The sequence below is a fragment of the Caenorhabditis remanei genome, chromosome IV (assembly GCF_010183535.1).
Source record: "Caenorhabditis remanei strain PX506 chromosome IV, whole genome shotgun sequence".
Taxonomy (NCBI): domain Eukaryota; kingdom Metazoa; phylum Nematoda; class Chromadorea; order Rhabditida; family Rhabditidae; genus Caenorhabditis; species Caenorhabditis remanei.
This window is the reverse complement of record NC_071331.1, coordinates 5,185,893-5,208,305: the sequence shown is the minus strand read 5'-3', so window position 1 is coordinate 5,208,305 and position 22,413 is coordinate 5,185,893. Positions and strand designations below refer to the sequence as shown.

At 37.5% G+C, this 22,413-nt stretch overlaps 4 protein-coding genes across 4 annotated transcripts; 2 read left to right on the top strand and 2 right to left on the bottom strand.

The window, feature by feature from the left end:
- Positions 1-1,085: 1,085 nt before the first annotated feature.
- Positions 1,086-1,678, bottom strand: GCK72_012469 (uncharacterized protein; the record flags this gene model as incomplete). Its single annotated transcript, XM_053729138.1, has 2 exons — positions 1,086-1,209; positions 1,257-1,678. The coding sequence occupies 2 exons, from the start codon at positions 1,676-1,678 to the stop codon at positions 1,086-1,088; spliced, it is 546 nt and encodes a 181-aa protein (XP_053583910.1).
- A 7,596-nt stretch (positions 1,679-9,274) lies between these two features.
- On the top strand, positions 9,275-9,927 carry GCK72_012468 (uncharacterized protein; the record flags this gene model as incomplete). The annotated part of the gene is made up of 2 exons (XM_053729137.1): positions 9,275-9,759; positions 9,804-9,927. The coding sequence occupies 2 exons, from the start codon at positions 9,275-9,277 to the stop codon at positions 9,925-9,927; spliced, it is 609 nt and encodes a 202-aa protein (XP_053583909.1).
- A 1,873-nt stretch (positions 9,928-11,800) lies between these two features.
- Positions 11,801-12,453, bottom strand: GCK72_012467 (uncharacterized protein; the record flags this gene model as incomplete). The annotated part of the gene is made up of 2 exons (XM_003095298.2): positions 11,801-11,924; positions 11,969-12,453. 2 exons carry the CDS (start codon positions 12,451-12,453, stop codon positions 11,801-11,803), a joined length of 609 nt encoding a protein of 202 aa, XP_003095346.2.
- A 7,596-nt stretch (positions 12,454-20,049) lies between these two features.
- Positions 20,050-20,642, top strand: GCK72_012466 (uncharacterized protein; the record flags this gene model as incomplete). Its single annotated transcript, XM_003095308.2, has 2 exons — positions 20,050-20,471; positions 20,519-20,642. The coding sequence occupies 2 exons, from the start codon at positions 20,050-20,052 to the stop codon at positions 20,640-20,642; spliced, it is 546 nt and encodes a 181-aa protein (XP_003095356.1).
- Positions 20,643-22,413: the final 1,771 nt, after the last annotated feature.

Below are 22,413 nucleotides of genomic sequence, written 5' to 3'. Positions count from 1 at the left end.
TATCCTACCGTACCTCGATAGGTAGGGGAAATTTACCACCATGTCGTCAAATTTACCATGAGATTTTGTGACTGATGGCATTAGCGTATGACTCAAGATTGAAGACTGGCCAGAGAGCTGACCAGAGCTTGAGCAAAAAGAGCTCAAAAATGTGTCGAAGATGCTCCAGGGGACCTAAACTATAGGGTCATATGGGTAAATTAACCGCATTTGAACCACACTCCTAATGGTGATAATTTTACCACGAGATATTATGTTGTGAGTTGACCAGTCACCTACAATCAAATACTAGGCTCAGTAGATTCTCACACGCTCACTGGCTCAGAATAGGAGCTCAAAAAGACGTCGAAGGTGCGCCAGCTGGCTCTAGCTATTGGGTCATATGGTTAAATTCACACCACCCAACCTATCCTCAGATGTAGTTAATTTCACCATGGGGTTCTCTTCTGTGAGATCTGGGGCCAGATTCAAGGTTGCTTAGATAAACGAAACCACCCACTATCATTAAACTTTGATCCGTGACCCGTAGACCTGACTTTCCGTCATGTGAACATCAAGTGTGGGTAATGTGAGGCCCACAGAGTCCATTTTTTTTGGGAGGTTCTCGCGCGTTCTAGGCACATAGGACAGATCTCCAAATTTACACGTTTTGTCAAGTTCATGGCCAGGCTTTTTTATCAATTTTCACTCAATGTTTGATCTGATGATGATGATTGTAGGAAAGGCACAATCATGTAAAACCTGATGGGTAAAAAAATTTTTGTTTTATCTTCTATGTTGTTAAAATTGTGAGAGACTCCTCACCTCACACAACCAGGCAAGGATTGTGCGAGTCGAGGGCATAAGTAAGTGTTGTTTATTCTCTTACAAGGGGATCTTTTTCATACACCGGTTGAAAATTTTCATTTGACATATGTATGACGCATCCACAGAGAAGACGCTTTCATGTTTGTGAGTCACATTCAAATGCTAGTGATTAAAATTTTATTGTTTTTTCATTAATTCTCAACATTTTACCGTTTTAAAATAATTTACATCAAAAAAAAAAAATATATATAGACATTGGAGACGAACATAGAATATTATTATTTAGACTTTCCGGGTATCCGCGGCTTCATTCGATCTGGGAAAAGATAGTTTTGGAAAAATAGTCTTGGAAAGATGGTTGTTGTGGAGTGTGGAAAGTTTTTACAGGAGGAGCACGGTGTTCTGAAAGATTTGAAGAAATGTTAACAAATATATCGATGATTACTTACGGAACTTTGGCAATAAACAGTTCAGAAATAGGATAGTATATCCTTTGCTTATCCATCACAACAAATTGTTCATCAGTAATATTCTCCTTGAGCCTGCTGTTGTAAAATTCAAGCAAGTTAACACCGTCTTGGATCGAGGGGACTTCACTTGGACATTTTGTAATCACTTCACAGTATTCAAGAATTCGACCGTCCTTATAGTAGAAAATTGCTTCATCTTTTGCCAATTGGTCAGCAATTCTGTACCGTAAAGTTTCCGAATCCTGCAGGAGTCCACATTCTATGCCCAAACCACCACGATATCTTATTTCACGAAAAGTACGAAACATCTTACATTGACTTGTATATTTTGATCGAATATTACGAAGAGGGTCCATACAGTTACATCGTTTGCCACGGTTACCGGATAGTTTTGGAGGCATTAGAAATTCTGAAAAAAAAAAAAAATTATAGAAAAGACAGAACTCAGAAACAGGTCACCTACCACTATCACGTAATAAATCACGAATGATTTTGCGTGACGGTTAAAACCATAGAACGAGAGAGTATGAAAAGGAGAGACGAAGAAAACAAAATAAAAGTCAGTGATGACGTCATCAACCAAAAAGTAACAGCTGACGTTTGCAGAGAGTGATTTGAGATATTCATAATCTGTGGCTCATTTTCATCTTTTTACCGCATGGTAAATGGTGACCTATTTTAAGCTCTCATTTCTCATTTCTTTTCTCGTTTCGTATCGTCCGTTTATTCATCCTTCTTCATCCTTTCTTTTTCAGTTATGAAACGCAAAACGCTAAACACTCACAATTCACCAGGAGGAGCCCCTCCACCAACTAGTCTTGAACCAAAGACGAAAAAGAAAAAACCAGAAAGTATATTTCTTGGAGAAGAAGTGACCAAAGACCACACAAGAACGGACAAGAAGAGAAAATATCAACCATCAACTAGTTCAGTTCAGAATCAAGGAGGATTTTTAGAAGAAAAGAAAAGACAATCTAAGCCAGCCAGAATAGTTTCGACACAAAGACGTGAGTGATAATGAGAAACATAAAGAATTTCAATTATTCATTTTAGATGGCAAAGGACCGCAGCGAAAAATGCAATTACGAGACTTTGAAAGAAGCGAGACCTTTCCAACACCCGAGGAAGAAGAGTTCTTCACAGAAAATGTTATAACTTCTAATGAACCACATTTTCGAAGACACAACAGCCAGTTTCTGATTGCGGACACTGTCAGAATGAAATTCATCAATCTTGATAAAGTAAAAAACAACAAAATACTCCATCAGCATGTGGCCAAGCTCTTGGACATTTTTATTCGTAGAATGCTCAAAAAATCAGGAGGAAATCTGAAAACATCCAAATATTGGCTTCAGTAAGTTTTATCATAATTTCAAATCATAAGAAGAACGTTTACAGATTGAACCATGATGGGTATACCGATAGAGATGGTTTCTTTGTAACCCACAAAACGTATGCAGTGGCTGATGGAGGAGTGATAATGAATGAAATTGCTAAGCAGATGCAATCTAATAAAGAACTCCGTTTAGATGAGAGTTTTACTGTTGCTATGAACGTTTTCAAGGATAAACAATCACAACTACGAGGCAGGGGAACACATGCCACACGGAAAACTGAGAAAATAGAAAAAATAAGAAGAGTACTATTGGTAAGGCATACTTTCTTTTGTCAAACTATAATTTATTTCATAACAGAAACAACATTTTGGTGTTAGCCTCAGCAGGGTCACAGGGATGAGCCACTGTCTACCAAAAGCACTTGCACTAGGAAAACTGGAAAGTGATATAGAAACTACGGCCAACGGAGACGAAAGGCAGAAAATGGAAAAATTTTATCGAAGCCTCGTAAGACCAGAGGTACTTTTAGACTCTTTGATTGTCCGTAATATGTGCTTTTTACAGATAACCCCAAAATTCAAAAGTGAATCACAAGGAAAGCTTGCCAAGCAGCTTTTGGCCGATGCAGGGATGGATGTGAACAAAGAGGAGCATGGCCGAAAAGATCTTATAGAGCTTGCAAATTATCTTTCAAACTATCAAATAATATTGTGGGCTGCAAACAAACATCAGGTCGTCCCAACTGAAGAAAAGCGATTCAATCCCGATGGCAAAGGGTTTATTGGATTATTTTATTATGAGGGACATTATGAACATGTGAATCACACCAAAGGAAAACATGCATCAAGGTAAGTTACCAATTTATTGTAATCAACTATTTTTATTTTCAGGTTTTGTTATCAATGCTCTACTTTTGACGACAATCAACATTATCGAAAATGTAAAGCCAAATGCAAGAGATGTGGTGCCACAGGATGCAAACAAGAAGATGAGAACATTTATTGCAGCTTTTGTAATATTTACTTTCGAAGTAAAATGTGTTTTGACGCACATCTCACTGCAAAATCAAAGAAGGGATTGCCACATTGCAAGAAATATAGCAGGTAGCTAATCAATTAGACAAACATTAGTAATGTCTTACAGATGCGAAAAGTGCAATTTGATTGATAGATCAGAGAGGATTCGTGGAGAAACACACGTATGTGACGCAAAAGCATACTGTCCTATATGCAGGGAGAAAGCGTTGAAGGGGCATACTTGTGCTCACCACGTCCCTGACGAGAAGGAAAAGTTGAGGAAGCAAGAAAACCAAAAACAATGGGCTATTATCGTGTATGATATGGAATGTATTGTGGCAGAGTCGGGATTATTCGAAGGTAAGGATGTAAACATTCAAAGTATAAACCTTTTTTTCCAGGACATATTGAAAGAGGTCCCAAGCACAAACCTAACCTGATTTGTGTAAGGATGATATGCAGTGATTGCCGAGGAGAGGAAGGATGTCAATTATGTGTCCAACCATGGACCTACAGCTACAAAGATTTTCCACCATTCAAAAATAACAAACACGATTCTCCATTAGCCAGTTTTGCAGATTTCTTGCTACATAACCCACGAGCAGCTGGTGCATATGTGATCGCACACAATGGTGGAAGGTATGTTTCAGTAATAAAACATTTTCAACTTCCAAGATATTTTCAGGTATGACCATGTTATGTTGTTAGCAGAGCTCGATAGACAAGGAGGCACAAAGGCAAAAGAGCCAAAAATTTTATTAAATGGGATGACAATCATAACGGCAGAGTTTGAATATGAGAAAAGAAAGCTGCATTTTCGTGATTCTTTCCAATACTTGCAAATGGGACTAGCCAAAATGCCTGGAGCTTTTGGCCTGGAGGGCGAGGCAAAAGGTTTCTTTCCCCACTTATACAATCATCCGGACAATTACGATAAAGAGTTGAAAACGTTGCCATCGAAGGAGTACTACAGCCCACAGTTCATGGCCCCTTCTACAAAGAAAGAATTTGATGACTGGTATGAAAAGTGTTACCATGATGGTTTCAAGTTACATGATGAGCTGCTAAAGTATTGCCAATCGGATGTTCGCATTCTCACGTTAACATTGATGTCTTTCATTGAGGTGAGTAAATTGTTTCAACCTGTTAGTATTTTTGTTTTTACAGATGTGCGAATCGACTTTCAATGGCTGGAACCCAATTGTCAATGGATGTACTATAGCTTCCTATGTCATGTTCGTATTGAAGCACGAATACATCAAGAAGGGAGATGTAGGATATATTCCCGAGAATGGCTATGGAGGAGGAAATAATTCAATGTTAGCGTTAAAGTATATCCAATGGCTTGAGAAAATAGATCCAACACTACATTTGAAGTACAAATTACGTGGAGGAGAAGTTAAAATTGAAGCTAATGGACATTCTTACTTTGCTGATGCTTTCAATGAGGCCACAAACGATGTTTTTGAGGTATATTTTCATTTTTGATACAAACCCATTCCATTTACACACACACACACACACAGACCCCAAGGAAGACTGACCCTCACAGCAAGTGAGGTGAAGGAAACCTTTATCTCTGTATCAAATAATAATAATTTTATATAACTTTTCAGATTTATGGATGTGTATGGCACGGGTGCCCAAAGTGTTATCCGGATCGGGACAAGAAATGTCCAATGAGACCCGACAAGACAATGGAAGCTTTGTATAAAGAAACAATGAAGAGAGAAGAAGATATTCTAAATGAGGGATTCAATCTAAATTCTGTTTGGGAATGTGAAATATACGAACAGATGGAAAAAGATAGAGAGATGCAACAATTCTTTGAGCTAGTAAGTTTTCAAACAAATAGGCTAAACATAAAGTTTTCTTCAGAACAAGTACGATCAAAGACTCAAACCACGCGAAGCATTATATGGAGGAAGAACACAGGTATTTCGATCAATGGCAGTTGCGATTGAAGACATACTTCTAAATTATTACGATTTCAATAGTTTATACCCATATCTCAATGCAGGAGGTACAGCTTACCCTCGAGGAAACCCAATTGTGGTCGATAAGGACTTTCCCAATACTGATGAACCGTTAAAACTTAAAGGTATGCATATTTTTCCTATTCTTACTAATATATATTTTTAGGAATTGTGTTTTGTGATGTACTACCCACACAAGACGCAGCCATGGGGTATTTACCGCAGAAAATAATGAAGAAGCTCATGTTTGTTCTCTGTAGAACTTGCGCGAATAATCAGAATATTGAAGGAAAATGTACACATACCAAGGTCTCTGAAAGATTTTTGACTGGAGTATGGTGCACAGATGAGCTGAATAAGGCCGTTTCTAAAGGGTACAAGGTGCTCAAGTACCATGAAATCTGGCATTGGCCAGAAGAGGCTTGGGTCAAAGGAGGATTCTTTGCCGATTACATCAAGCCTCTATTGAAATTGAAACATGAAAGTAGTGGATGGCCAAAGGAAAATATGATGGATGAGGAAAAGAAAGCATACATCGCAAGAATATGGGAGATGGATGGAGTCAAACTGGATCCCTTGAAGATCATAAAAAACAAAGCACTGCGAAGCCTGTGCAAAATATTCCTCAATTCCGCCTGGGGTAAGTAGAAATCTATTGTCTTCTAATGTTGTTCCTTCTTCAGGAAAATTTGCACAGAACCCAATGAAAGTTGAGACAAGACTCATCTACAACAGTGATGGACTTGCAATGGTCAATTTTTTCAACGATCCCAACTTTGAACCAACTGGACTGCTTCCTTATGGCGAACACAAACATTTCATATCAAGAAAGCCCAAGAAAGACTTTCTCAAAACATCACCATTCACAAATCTTGCTATCGCGGCGATCACAACATGTGCGGCCAGGTTAAGACTCACTGAAGCTATAGAGAGAGTTGGAATCGAGAATATGATTTATTGCGGTATGTGAGTAAATGTAACACAAATACAACTATTATTTTTAGACACTGACTCTGTGATTTTCAAACAGAAGAAAGACAGTGATCCTCTCGGGGACCTCAAGGGAGATAATTTAGGCTACTTAACGAACGAAATTCCACCAGGGAATGAGTTGGTTGAAGCCGTAGCAATGGCTCCAAAGGTTTATGCATTGAAGATAAGAGACAAAGACGGCAACTACAGCTATACAGTAAAAGCAAAAGGAATGTGTTTGAACAGTGGCAACACTGGAAGTATCAACTTTGACACTATGAAAGAAAGTGTAGGTATCAGTTCTGTTATGCTTTGGCCAAGGTATTCTTTTCAGATGAATGCATTCATTCGAGATGGTGTAGCAACCCCCATGGAAGGCGAGATGTTAACGTTCAAAAGAGGAGATAATGCATTAGATGGCCTTTGGACCTTCAGATTGAAGAAGACTCTCAACCCTCGAATGGACAAAGGACACTACGTTGATGGTGTTGTAGCACCATTCGGACAAATATCAGGAGATATACAATTAATTAATGATTATCCTTTCTGACATTGTAAATAAATATTGTAGAGACAAAACATTTGTACACATTTCATACACAATCTGCACAATTTACGCACAATCTTTGCACAATCTTTGCACAAAAAATATATTGAAAAACAATCTATACACAATCTCAAAACAAAAATTTTGCAGAGACACAATCTATGCACAAAAATTTTTTGACAGAAATCAGTGTGAAATCTTACAAAAATTGAGAAAAAACAACACTTTTATCAGATTTTCAAAGCTTTTTAGTCAGTTTTTTCATGTGAGCATGTCTGATTTCACGACATATGTATGCATATATCAACGTTTTTAGTAATTTAACCTGAACATATACCAATTTTAAAGGCATAGCCATACATGCAGGTCTATATTTTGATCCATATACATGCACTTTTACAATATTTCGGTGTATATGCACACGTTTTGATATATTTCGGTGTATACGCATACGTTTTCACATTATTTCAGTGCATATGCAGACATTTTCACAACTGTTTAATGTATATGCGTACATTGCTTGCATTATTTTAGTGTATACGCATAGATTTTCACAATACTTTAGTGTATATACACCCATTTTCACAATATTTTGATACATACGCACAGATTTTTGCAATATTTTGATCCATATGCGTAGATTTTCGCAATACTTTGGTGTATATGCACCCATTTTCACAATATTTTAGTTGTATATACATACATTTCAACATTATTCTGGGGTATACGCACAGATTTTTGCAATATTTCTGTCTATTTTTGCAATATTTCTGTGTACACATGTTTTCAAGATATTTTGGTGTATATGCACACACTATCACAATGTTTTAGGTGTATATGCACACTTTCTACATTATTTTTGGTGTATATGCACACTTTCTACATTAATTTTGGTGTATGCACACACATTTTCACGATATTTTGATGTATATGCGCACATTTTTTCTTTATTTTCATACGTGGACACACGTTTCAGACTACTTTGCATGTATGTCTACGCATCTTTGCCTACACGTCTACACTTTTTTCGTGAACATACACACATTTTTCGTGCACGTACATACATTTTACGTGTATATCTACCCTTTTTTCCCTGTATTTTTTACATATTTTCGTGCATTTCCACAGATTTTTCGTGTATTCCTTCGCTTGTTTCGTATATGCACATATATTTTTCGTGCGCATACACACATTTTTATATGTGCCTACAAATTTTTCGTGTATGTCTTCTAGTTTTTTCATATACGCCTACATTTTTCATGTATACCTACATATTTTCGTGAATTTCCACAAATTTTTCGGGTATGCCTACATATTCTTCGGGTATGCCTGCATATTCTTCGGGTATGCCTATATATTCTTCGGGTATGCCTACATATTCTTCGGGTATGCCTACATATTCTTCGGGTATGCCTACAGATTTTTCTCCAAAATGATAGGCTTTTCAATGTTTTGTGATGATACTTGATGAAAGTGCCATACATTTTGCACAAACACCGTATAGATTCAATAGTTTATGGACTTATTTTACATAAGAATGGGAGTTTTCATCAATTTAATGATAAATCCATCATATTGTCCTTGAAGATGGCGTGTAGCTTTAATAAGAATGATGATACGGATGCGCATTTTTGCATCTGGAGATGCATTCCAAGAAATATTTCTAATTTTGTTCAGAAATATACTCATTTCATCTACAAATGACTAAGTTCAGACTTATAAGCTTTGTATTTTTATCGATAACCACATATATTTGCTACCGTTTTTATCTATATGCATCTTTTCTTTACACTAGGTGGTCACGGTATACTACATTTTTATGGTGATATTTTCAATGATCCGCATACTACATTCTTCTATTCTATCAACAAAAGCACTAAAGTGTAGTTTTCAATCATAGTTTGATAATGTATTTCAGGTGCGCAGCCAACACTATGAGTAATATTCTTGAAGAAATATGTGTGTACAGAATAGAACTGAATAGGGTGGCGACAATTTAAACAAATGAGAAGACTTTTCTTGACCTATGCACTTTCTCTGCGTCTCTAACTCTCTCACATTCAGCTACTCAAGGACTATTTTGCACCATTCCGTATTTTCAACGTCATCGTGATTGGTGATCTATTTCATACGCTCTCGTCGTGTTATTATGGATTCCTGTGAGGATTTTGATATGTGTGAGGACTTGGACAAAATAAATATGTACTTGCCAACAAAGAAAGAGGATAAATTAAAACCATGCAATCATCAAGAGATTGAAGACCGTTTTCGTGAATTCAAGCAATCAGCATACAAAGAAATTCACCAGCTATCTTGTGCTTTGAAGAAAGTTGGATATTCTCCTTTGTGTCCGGACGTCAAACGCCGAACAGATTTGGATTATATTCGCGAATGTTTGGATCGAATGACTGCTGACCAAGCTGTGTTTTACAGCCGAGCTGGTGAAGTATTGGTAGGGTGCTACGTCACTCCATTACGTCCGACTGAAGTTCAATGTGGCCAAGGAAATCTTAACCTTTGTCAGTATTTTGCTGCTAAATGGTGTTATAACATTGATGACAACCAGTATGTAGTGATCAACGGATGTGGGGCTGCTTATCCTGTGTCAGAGCTGTTCATTGTCAGAGTTCCAAGGTAACTACACTTATTTTAATCAGAAAATATATTGGTTTTTACAGACCTGAAGCTATGCAAAACGATAGAGAGGTTCGTGCTCAGAAGAAACGAGACAGCGGCATGAGATGGTCCATACCTTCATCGGATATTTCTGGTGCTCGAGGAATTCTACGTCCTAACAAGTGATATGATATTGTCAAATTGATGAATAATTGATCTTTATGTATATGTTTTGTGTGCTTACTCTTACTTGTTAATAATGTATCAATTGTACACGAAAAATGCAACAATTTCAGTTATATAACTTTTCTATAATGCCTAAAACTGTGTTGAATAAAGAACTATACATAATGTGAAGTTGAAAGAAACAATTATAAACATGCGGTCTTTACCACAAAGTCATCGAAAATAAAAGAACTGACAGGTCTTTAAATCAAATGGGTTTGAAACATATGCATCATCAAAAGACAGTGGGTTATAGTCTTCTAACCCATATGCATTATTCGTCGACATAATTATAACATATAACCCCAATAAATGATCATAGTCAGAATTTGTGTGCACTTTCGGAGATTGTTAAAGACAAAAAGGGTAATTTTTGAAGAAAGTACAAGGAACAGTAACTCAAATAGGTGCAAAGTCAAATAGCTGCATTGCGATATAATAAGCTCTGGAGAACACACGAAACCTATGTTTCAACATAAATTTAGCAAAATATTAGTATTTAGAAATAACTTTCATTAAAAAAGTCATTCAATTTATGAGTTTTTGTCATGAATACTCATTTTTGCAACTCAAAACAGCACGCAAAAAGACACAGACCCCCGATATTCTTCCGCAATTGTAAGGGTGAAGAGAAGGGGGTCCTGTTTTTTGGCACTGGGTGAGATAGAGTGTGTAAAGACGATGTGCCCCGGTTTTTTGACAACGCGAATAGCGGTGAGTAGTATGGAGATATGGATGGAAGGAGGACGCCCTCCTCTTTTTACACACTCTCTCGTCACCCCAGCGGAAGAATATCGGGCCACCCTCCTCCTCACCCTTACACCAAAAAAACGGGAACCCCCCCAGCGGGTCTTCTTTTTTCGGAAAATGGCCCGATATTTTTCCGCTGGGGGGTTCCCGTTTTTTTGGTGTAAGGGTGAGGAGGAGGGTGGCCCGATATTCTTCCGCTGGGGTGACGAGAGAGTGTGTAAAAAGAGGAGGGTGGCCCGATATTCTTCCGCTGGGTTGGGGGGTGGGGGAGCGCCGTGAACAGCTGTTGGGAGGTGTCCCCCCCCGATATCCATATCTCCATACTACTCACCGCTATTCGCGTTGTCAAAAAACCGGGGCACATCGTCTTTACACACTCTATCTCACCCAGTGCCAAAAAACAGGACCCCCTTCTCTTCACCCTTACAATTGCGGAAGAATATCGGGGGTCTGTGTCTTTTTGCGTGCTGTTTTGAGTTGCAAAAATGAGTATTCATGACAAAAACTCATAAATTGAATGACTTTTTTAATGAAAGTTATTTCTAAATACTAATATTTTGCTAAATTTATGTTGAAACATAGGTTTCGTGTGTTCTCCAGAGCTTATTATATCGCAATGCAGCTATTTGACTTTGCACCTATTTGAGTTACTGTTCCTTGTACTTTCTTCAAAAATTACCCTTTTTGTCTTTAACAATCTCCGAAAGTGCACACAAATTCTGACTATGATCATTTATTGGGGTTATATGTTATAATTATGTCGACGAATAATGCATATGGGTTAGAAGACTATAACCCACTGTCTTTTGATGATGCATATGTTTCAAACCCATTTGATTTAAAGACCTGTCAGTTCTTTTATTTTCGATGACTTTGTGGTAAAGACCGCATGTTTATAATTGTTTCTTTCAACTTCACATTATGTATAGTTCTTTATTCAACACAGTTTTAGGCATTATAGAAAAGTTATATAACTGAAATTGTTGCATTTTTCGTGTACAATTGATACATTATTAACAAGTAAGAGTAAGCACACAAAACATATACATAAAGATCAATTATTCATCAATTTGACAATATCATATCACTTGTTAGGACGTAGAATTCCTCGAGCACCAGAAATATCCGATGAAGGTATGGACCATCTCATGCCGCTGTCTCGTTTCTTCTGAGCACGAACCTCTCTATCGTTTTGCATAGCTTCAGGTCTGTAAAAACCAATATATTTTCTGATTAAAATAAGTGTAGTTACCTTGGAACTCTGACAATGAACAGCTCTGACACAGGATAAGCAGCCCCACATCCGTTGATCACTACATACTGGTTGTCATCAATGTTATAACACCATTTAGCAGCAAAATACTGACAAAGGTTAAGATTTCCTTGGCCACATTGAACTTCAGTCGGACGTAATGGAGTGACGTAGCACCCTACCAATACTTCACCAGCTCGGCTGTAAAACACAGCTTGGTCAGCAGTCATTCGATCCAAACATTCGCGAATATAATCCAAATCTGTTCGGCGTTTGACGTCCGGACACAAAGGAGAATATCCAACTTTCTTCAAAGCACAAGATAGCTGGTGAATTTCTTTGTATGCTGATTGCTTGAATTCACGAAAACGGTCTTCAATCTCTTGATGATTGCATGGTTTTAATTTATCCTCTTTCTTTGTTGGCAAGTACATATTTATTTTGTCCAAGTCCTCACACATATCAAAATCCTCACAGGAATCCATAATAACACGACGAGAGCGTATGAAATAGATCACCAATCACGATGACGTTGAAAATACGGAATGGTGCAAAATAGTCCTTGAGTAGCTGAATGTGAGAGAGTTAGAGACGCAGAGAAAGTGCATAGGTCAAGAAAAGTCTTCTCATTTGTTTAAATTGTCGCCACCCTATTCAGTTCTATTCTGTACACACATATTTCTTCAAGAATATTACTCATAGTGTTGGCTGCGCACCTGAAATACATTATCAAACTATGATTGAAAACTACACTTTAGTGCTTTTGTTGATAGAATAGAAGAATGTAGTATGCGGATCATTGAAAATATCACCATAAAAATGTAGTATACCGTGACCACCTAGTGTAAAGAAAAGATGCATATAGATAAAAACGGTAGCAAATATATGTGGTTATCGATAAAAATACAAAGCTTATAAGTCTGAACTTAGTCATTTGTAGATGAAATGAGTATATTTCTGAACAAAATTAGAAATATTTCTTGGAATGCATCTCCAGATGCAAAAATGCGCATCCGTATCATCATTCTTATTAAAGCTACACGCCATCTTCAAGGACAATATGATGGATTTATCATTAAATTGATGAAAACTCCCATTCTTATGTAAAATAAGTCCATAAACTATTGAATCTATACGGTGTTTGTGCAAAATGTATGGCACTTTCATCAAGTATCATCACAAAACATTGAAAAGCCTATCATTTTGGAGAAAAATCTGTAGGCATACCCGAAGAATATGTAGGCATACCCGAAGAATATGTAGGCATACCCGAAGAATATATAGGCATACCCGAAGAATATGCAGGCATACCCGAAGAATATGTAGGCATACCCGAAAAATTTGTGGAAATTCACGAAAATATGTAGGTATACATGAAAAATGTAGGCGTATATGAAAAAACTAGAAGACATACACGAAAAATTTGTAGGCACATATAAAAATGTGTGTATGCGCACGAAAAATATATGTGCATATACGAAACAAGCGAAGGAATACACGAAAAATCTGTGGAAATGCACGAAAATATGTAAAAAATACAGGGAAAAAAGGGTAGATATACACGTAAAATGTATGTACGTGCACGAAAAATGTGTGTATGTTCACGAAAAAAGTGTAGACGTGTAGGCAAAGATGCGTAGACATACATGCAAAGTAGTCTGAAACGTGTGTCCACGTATGAAAATAAAGAAAAAATGTGCGCATATACATCAAAATATCGTGAAAATGTGTGTGCATACACCAAAATTAATGTAGAAAGTGTGCATATACACCAAAAATAATGTAGAAAGTGTGCATATACACCTAAAACATTGTGATAGTGTGTGCATATACACCAAAATATCTTGAAAACATGTGTACACAGAAATATTGCAAAAATAGACAGAAATATTGCAAAAATCTGTGCGTATACCCCAGAATAATGTTGAAATGTATGTATATACAACTAAAATATTGTGAAAATGGGTGCATATACACCAAAGTATTGCGAAAATCTACGCATATGGATCAAAATATTGCAAAAATCTGTGCGTATGTATCAAAATATTGTGAAAATGGGTGTATATACACTAAAGTATTGTGAAAATCTATGCGTATACACTAAAATAATGCAAGCAATGTACGCATATACATTAAACAGTTGTGAAAATGTCTGCATATGCACTGAAATAATGTGAAAACGTATGCGTATACACCGAAATATATCAAAACGTGTGCATATACACCGAAATATTGTAAAAGTGCATGTATATGGATCAAAATATAGACCTGCATGTATGGCTATGCCTTTAAAATTGGTATATGTTCAGGTTAAATTACTAAAAACGTTGATATATGCATACATATGTCGTGAAATCAGACATGCTCACATGAAAAAACTGACTAAAAAGCTTTGAAAATCTGATAAAAGTGTTGTTTTTTCTCAATTTTTGTAAGATTTCACACTGATTTCTGTCAAAAAATTTTTGTGCATAGATTGTGTCTCTGCAAAATTTTTGTTTTGAGATTGTGTATAGATTGTTTTTCAATATATTTTTTGTGCAAAGATTGTGCAAAGATTGTGCGTAAATTGTGCAGATTGTGTATGAAATGTGTACAAATGTTTTGTCTCTACAATATTTATTTACAATGTCAGAAAGGATAATCATTAATTAATTGTATATCTCCTGATATTTGTCCGAATGGTGCTACAACACCATCAACGTAGTGTCCTTTGTCCATTCGAGGGTTGAGAGTCTTCTTCAATCTGAAGGTCCAAAGGCCATCTAATGCATTATCTCCTCTTTTGAACGTTAACATCTCGCCTTCCATGGGGGTTGCTACACCATCTCGAATGAATGCATTCATCTGAAAAGAATACCTTGGCCAAAGCATAACAGAACTGATACCTACACTTTCTTTCATAGTGTCAAAGTTGATACTTCCAGTGTTGCCACTGTTCAAACACATTCCTTTTGCTTTTACTGTATAGCTGTAGTTGCCGTCTTTGTCTCTTATCTTCAATGCATAAACCTTTGGAGCCATTGCTACGGCTTCAACCAACTCATTCCCTGGTGGAATTTCGTTCGTTAAGTAGCCTAAATTATCTCCCTTGAGGTCCCCGAGAGGATCACTGTCTTTCTTCTGTTTGAAAATCACAGAGTCAGTGTCTAAAAATAATAGTTGTATTTGTGTTACATTTACTCACATACCGCAATAAATCATATTCTCGATTCCAACTCTCTCTATAGCTTCAGTGAGTCTTAACCTGGCCGCACATGTTGTGATCGCCGCGATAGCAAGATTTGTGAATGGTGATGTTTTGAGAAAGTCTTTCTTGGGCTTTCTTGATATGAAATGTTTGTGTTCGCCATAAGGAAGCAGTCCAGTTGGTTCAAAGTTGGGATCGTTGAAAAAATTGACCATTGCAAGTCCATCACTGTTGTAGATGAGTCTTGTCTCAACTTTCATTGGGTTCTGTGCAAATTTTCCTGAAGAAGGAACAACATTAGAAGACAATAGATTTCTACTTACCCCAGGCGGAATTGAGGAATATTTTGCACAGGCTTCGCAGTGCTTTGTTTTTTATGATCTTCAAGGGATCCAGTTTGACTCCATCCATCTCCCATATTCTTGCGATGTATGCTTTCTTTTCCTCATCCATCATATTTTCCTTTGGCCATCCACTACTTTCATGTTTCAATTTCAATAGAGGCTTGATGTAATCGGCAAAGAATCCTCCTTTGACCCAAGCCTCTTCTGGCCAATGCCAGATTTCATGGTACTTGAGCACCTTGTACCCTTTAGAAACGGCCTTATTCAGCTCATCTGTGCACCATACTCCAGTCAAAAATCTTTCAGAGACCTTGGTATGTGTACATTTTCCTTCAATATTCTGATTATTCGCGCAAGTTCTACAGAGAACAAACATGAGCTTCTTCATTATTTTCTGCGGTAAATACCCCATGGCTGCGTCTTGTGTGGGTAGTACATCACAAAACACAATTCCTAAAAATATATATTAGTAAGAATAGGAAAAATATGCATACCTTTAAGTTTTAACGGTTCATCAGTATTGGGAAAGTCCTTATCGACCACAATTGGGTTTCCTCGAGGGTAAGCTGTACCTCCTGCATTGAGATATGGGTATAAACTATTGAAATCGTAATAATTTAGAAGTATGTCTTCAATCGCAACTGCCATTGATCGAAATACCTGTGTTCTTCCTCCATATAATGCTTCGCGTGGTTTGAGTCTTTGATCGTACTTGTTCTGAAGAAAACTTTATGTTTAGCCTATTTGTTTGAAAACTTACTAGCTCAAAGAATTGTTGCATCTCTCTATCTTTTTCCATCTGTTCGTATATTTCACATTCCCAAACAGAATTTAGATTGAATCCCTCATTTAGAATATCTTCTTCTCTCTTCATTGTTTCTTTATACAAAGCTTCCATTGTCTTGTCGGGTCTCATTGGACATTTCTTGTCCCGATCCGGATAACACTTTGGGCACCCGTGCCATACACATCCATAAATCTGAAAAGTTATATAAAATTATTATTATTTGATACAGAGATAAAGGTTTCCTTCACCTCACTTGCTGTGAGGGTCAGTCTTCCTTGGGGTCTGTGTGTGTGTGTGTGTGTAAATGGAATGGGTTTGTATCAAAAATGAAAATATACCTCAAAAACATCGTTTGTGGCCTCATTGAAAGCATCAGCAAAGTAAGAATGTCCATTAGCTTCAATTTTAACTTCTCCTCCACGTAATTTGTACTTCAAATGTAGTGTTGGATCTATTTTCTCAAGCCATTGGATATACTTTAACGCTAACATTGAATTATTTCCTCCTCCATAGCCATTCTCGGGAATATATCCTACATCTCCCTTCTTGATGTATTCGTGCTTCAATACGAACATGACATAGGAAGCTATAGTACATCCATTGACAATTGGGTTCCAGCCATTGAAAGTCGATTCGCACATCTGTAAAAACAAAAATACTAACAGGTTGAAACAATTTACTCACCTCAATGAAAGACATCAATGTTAACGTGAGAATGCGAACATCCGATTGGCAATACTTTAGCAGCTCATCATGTAACTTGAAACCATCATGGTAACACTTTTCATACCAGTCATCAAATTCTTTCTTTGTAGAAGGGGCCATGAACTGTGGGCTGTAGTACTCCTTCGATGGCAACGTTTTCAACTCTTTATCGTAATTGTCCGGATGATTGTATAAGTGGGGAAAGAAACCTTTTGCCTCGCCCTCCAGGCCAAAAGCTCCAGGCATTTTGGCTAGTCCCATTTGCAAGTATTGGAAAGAATCACGAAAATGCAGCTTTCTTTTCTCATATTCAAACTCTGCCGTTATGATTGTCATCCCATTTAATAAAATTTTTGGCTCTTTTGCCTTTGTGCCTCCTTGTCTATCGAGCTCTGCTAACAACATAACATGGTCATACCTGAAAATATCTTGGAAGTTGAAAATGTTTTATTACTGAAACATACCTTCCACCATTGTGTGCGATCACATATGCACCAGCTGCTCGTGGGTTATGTAGCAAGAAATCTGCAAAACTGGCTAATGGAGAATCGTGTTTGTTATTTTTGAATGGTGGAAAATCTTTGTAGCTGTAGGTCCATGGTTGGACACATAATTGACATCCTTCCTCTCCTCGGCAATCACTGCATATCATCCTTACACAAATCAGGTTAGGTTTGTGCTTGGGACCTCTTTCAATATGTCCTGGAAAAAAAGGTTTATACTTTGAATGTTTACATCCTTACCTTCGAATAATCCCGACTCTGCCACAATACATTCCATATCATACACGATAATAGCCCATTGTTTTTGGTTTTCTTGCTTCCTCAACTTTTCCTTCTCGTCAGGGACGTGGTGAGCACAAGTATGCCCCTTCAACGCTTTCTCCCTGCATATAGGACAGTATGCTTTTGCGTCACATACGTGTGTTTCTCCACGAATCCTCTCTGATCTATCAATCAAATTGCACTTTTCGCATCTGTAAGACATTACTAATGTTTGTCTAATTGATTAGCTACCTGCTATATTTCTTGCAATGTGGCAATCCCTTCTTTGATTTTGCAGTGAGATGTGCGTCAAAACACATTTTACTTCGAAAGTAAATATTACAAAAGCTGCAATAAATGTTCTCATCTTCTTGTTTGCATCCTGTGGCACCACATCTCTTGCATTTGGCTTTACATTTTCGATAATGTTGATTGTCGTCAAAAGTAGAGCATTGATAACAAAACCTGAAAATAAAAATAGTTGATTACAATAAATTGGTAACTTACCTTGATGCATGTTTTCCTTTGGTGTGATTCACATGTTCATAATGTCCCTCATAATAAAATAATCCAATAAACCCTTTGCCATCGGGATTGAATCGCTTTTCTTCAGTTGGGACGACCTGATGTTTGTTTGCAGCCCACAATATTATTTGATAGTTTGAAAGATAATTTGCAAGCTCTATAAGATCTTTTCGGCCATGCTCCTCTTTGTTCACATCCATCCCTGCATCGGCCAAAAGCTGCTTGGCAAGCTTTCCTTGTGATTCACTTTTGAATTTTGGGGTTATCTGTAAAAAGCACATATTACGGACAATCAAAGAGTCTAAAAGTACCTCTGGTCTTACGAGGCTTCGATAAAATTTTTCCATTTTCTGCCTTTCGTCTCCGTTGGCCGTAGTTTCTATATCACTTTCCAGTTTTCCTAGTGCAAGTGCTTTTGGTAGACAGTGGCTCATCCCTGTGACCCTGCTGAGGCTAACACCAAAATGTTGTTTCTGTTATGAAATAAATTATAGTTTGACAAAAGAAAGTATGCCTTACCAATAGTACTCTTCTTATTTTTTCTATTTTCTCAGTTTTCCGTGTGGCATGTGTTCCCCTGCCTCGTAGTTGTGATTGTTTATCCTTGAAAACGTTCATAGCAACAGTAAAACTCTCATCTAAACGGAGTTCTTTATTAGATTGCATCTGCTTAGCAATTTCATTCATTATCACTCCTCCATCAGCCACTGCATACGTTTTGTGGGTTACAAAGAAACCATCTCTATCGGTATACCCATCATGGTTCAATCTGTAAACGTTCTTCTTATGATTTGAAATTATGATAAAACTTACTGAAGCCAATATTTGGATGTTTTCAGATTTCCTCCTGATTTTTTGAGCATTCTACGAATAAAAATGTCCAAGAGCTTGGCCACATGCTGATGGAGTATTTTGTTGTTTTTTACTTTATCAAGATTGATGAATTTCATTCTGACAGTGTCCGCAATCAGAAACTGGCTGTTGTGTCTTCGAAAATGTGGTTCATTAGAAGTTATAACATTTTCTGTGAAGAACTCTTCTTCCTCGGGTGTTGGAAAGGTCTCGCTTCTTTCAAAGTCTCGTAATTGCATTTTTCGCTGCGGTCCTTTGCCATCTAAAATGAATAATTGAAATTCTTTATGTTTCTCATTATCACTCACGTCTTTGTGTCGAAACTATTCTGGCTGGCTTAGATTGTCTTTTCTTTTCTTCTAAAAATCCTCCTTGATTCTGAACTGAACTAGTTGATGGTTGATATTTTCTCTTCTTGTCCGTTCTTGTGTGGTCTTTGGTCACTTCTTCTCCAAGAAATATACTTTCTGGTTTTTTCTTTTTCGTCTTTGGTTCAAGACTAGTTGGTGGAGGGGCTCCTCCTGGTGAATTGTGAGTGTTTAGCGTTTTGCGTTTCATAACTGAAAAAGAAAGGATGAAGAAGGATGAATAAACGGACGATACGAAACGAGAAAAGAAATGAGAAATGAGAGCTTAAAATAGGTCACCATTTACCATGCGGTAAAAAGATGAAAATGAGCCACAGATTATGAATATCTCAAATCACTCTCTGCAAACGTCAGCTGTTACTTTTTGGTTGATGACGTCATCACTGACTTTTATTTTGTTTTCTTCGTCTCTCCTTTTCATACTCTCTCGTTCTATGGTTTTAACCGTCACGCAAAATCATTCGTGATTTATTACGTGATAGTGGTAGGTGACCTGTTTCTGAGTTCTGTCTTTTCTATAATTTTTTTTTTTTTTCAGAATTTCTAATGCCTCCAAAACTATCCGGTAACCGTGGCAAACGATGTAACTGTATGGACCCTCTTCGTAATATTCGATCAAAATATACAAGTCAATGTAAGATGTTTCGTACTTTTCGTGAAATAAGATATCGTGGTGGTTTGGGCATAGAATGTGGACTCCTGCAGGATTCGGAAACTTTACGGTACAGAATTGCTGACCAATTGGCAAAAGATGAAGCAATTTTCTACTATAAGGACGGTCGAATTCTTGAATACTGTGAAGTGATTACAAAATGTCCAAGTGAAGTCCCCTCGATCCAAGACGGTGTTAACTTGCTTGAATTTTACAACAGCAGGCTCAAGGAGAATATTACTGATGAACAATTTGTTGTGATGGATAAGCAAAGGATATACTATCCTATTTCTGAACTGTTTATTGCCAAAGTTCCGTAAGTAATCATCGATATATTTGTTAACATTTCTTCAAATCTTTCAGAACACCGTGCTCCTCCTGTAAAAACTTTCCACACTCCACAACAACCATCTTTCCAAGACTATTTTTCCAAAACTATCTTTTCCCAGATCGAATGAAGCCGCGGATACCCGGAAAGTCTAAATAATAATATTCTATGTTCGTCTCCAATGTCTATATATATTTTTTTTTTTTTTGATGTAAATTATTTTAAAACGGTAAAATGTTGAGAATTAATGAAAAAACAATAAAATTTTAATCACTAGCATTTGAATGTGACTCACAAACATGAAAGCGTCTTCTCTGTGGATGCGTCATACATATGTCAAATGAAAATTTTCAACCGGTGTATGAAAAAGATCCCCTTGTAAGAGAATAAACAACACTTACTTATGCCCTCGACTCGCACAATCCTTGCCTGGTTGTGTGAGGTGAGGAGTCTCTCACAATTTTAACAACATAGAAGATAAAACAAAAATTTTTTTACCCATCAGGTTTTACATGATTGTGCCTTTCCTACAATCATCATCATCAGATCAAACATTGAGTGAAAATTGATAAAAAAGCCTGGCCATGAACTTGACAAAACGTGTAAATTTGGAGATCTGTCCTATGTGCCTAGAACGCGCGAGAACCTCCCAAAAAAAATGGACTCTGTGGGCCTCACATTACCCACACTTGATGTTCACATGACGGAAAGTCAGGTCTACGGGTCACGGATCAAAGTTTAATGATAGTGGGTGGTTTCGTTTATCTAAGCAACCTTGAATCTGGCCCCAGATCTCACAGAAGAGAACCCCATGGTGAAATTAACTACATCTGAGGATAGGTTGGGTGGTGTGAATTTAACCATATGACCCAATAGCTAGAGCCAGCTGGCGCACCTTCGACGTCTTTTTGAGCTCCTATTCTGAGCCAGTGAGCGTGTGAGAATCTACTGAGCCTAGTATTTGATTGTAGGTGACTGGTCAACTCACAACATAATATCTCGTGGTAAAATTATCACCATTAGGAGTGTGGTTCAAATGCGGTTAATTTACCCATATGACCCTATAGTTTAGGTCCCCTGGAGCATCTTCGACACATTTTTGAGCTCTTTTTGCTCAAGCTCTGGTCAGCTCTCTGGCCAGTCTTCAATCTTGAGTCATACGCTAATGCCATCAGTCACAAAATCTCATGGTAAATTTGACGACATGGTGGTAAATTTCCCCTACCTATCTACTATCCACGTCATAAAAAGTTATGGCCCGTTTTCTATAATGTGACGACGTGAAGGATTTTTCGATATCATCGGATTCGGGAAAGCCAGAGGATTCCAAACGTGTGGTCCGTTGCTGGATTGGTCCACGTCATAAAAAGTTATGGCCCGTTTTCTAAAAAGTGACGACGTGAAGGATTTTGCGATATCATCGGATTCGGGAACGCCAGAGGATTCCAAACGTGTGGTCCGTTGCTGGATTGGTCCACGTCATAAAAAGTTATGGCCCGTTTTCTAAAAAGTGACGACGTGAAGGATTTTTCGATATCATCGGATTCGGGAAAGCCAGAGGATTCCAAACGTGTGGTCCGTTTCTGGATTGGTCCACGTCATAAAAAGTTATGGCCCGTTTTCTAAAAAGTGACGACGTGAAGGATTTTGCGATATCATCGGATTCGGGAAAGCCAGAGGATTCCAAACGTGTGGTCCGTTTCTGGATTGATCCACGACATAAAAAGTTATGAGCCGTTTTCTATAATGTGACGACGTGAAGGATTTTTTGATATCATCGGATTCAGAAAAAATAGAGGATTCCAAACGTGTGGTCCGTTTCTGGATTGATCCACGTCATAAAAAGTTATGAGCCGTTTTCAAAAATGTGACGACGTGAAGGATTTTTCGATATCATTCAAGTCGAGCAAGCTAATCTTTGAATACAAAA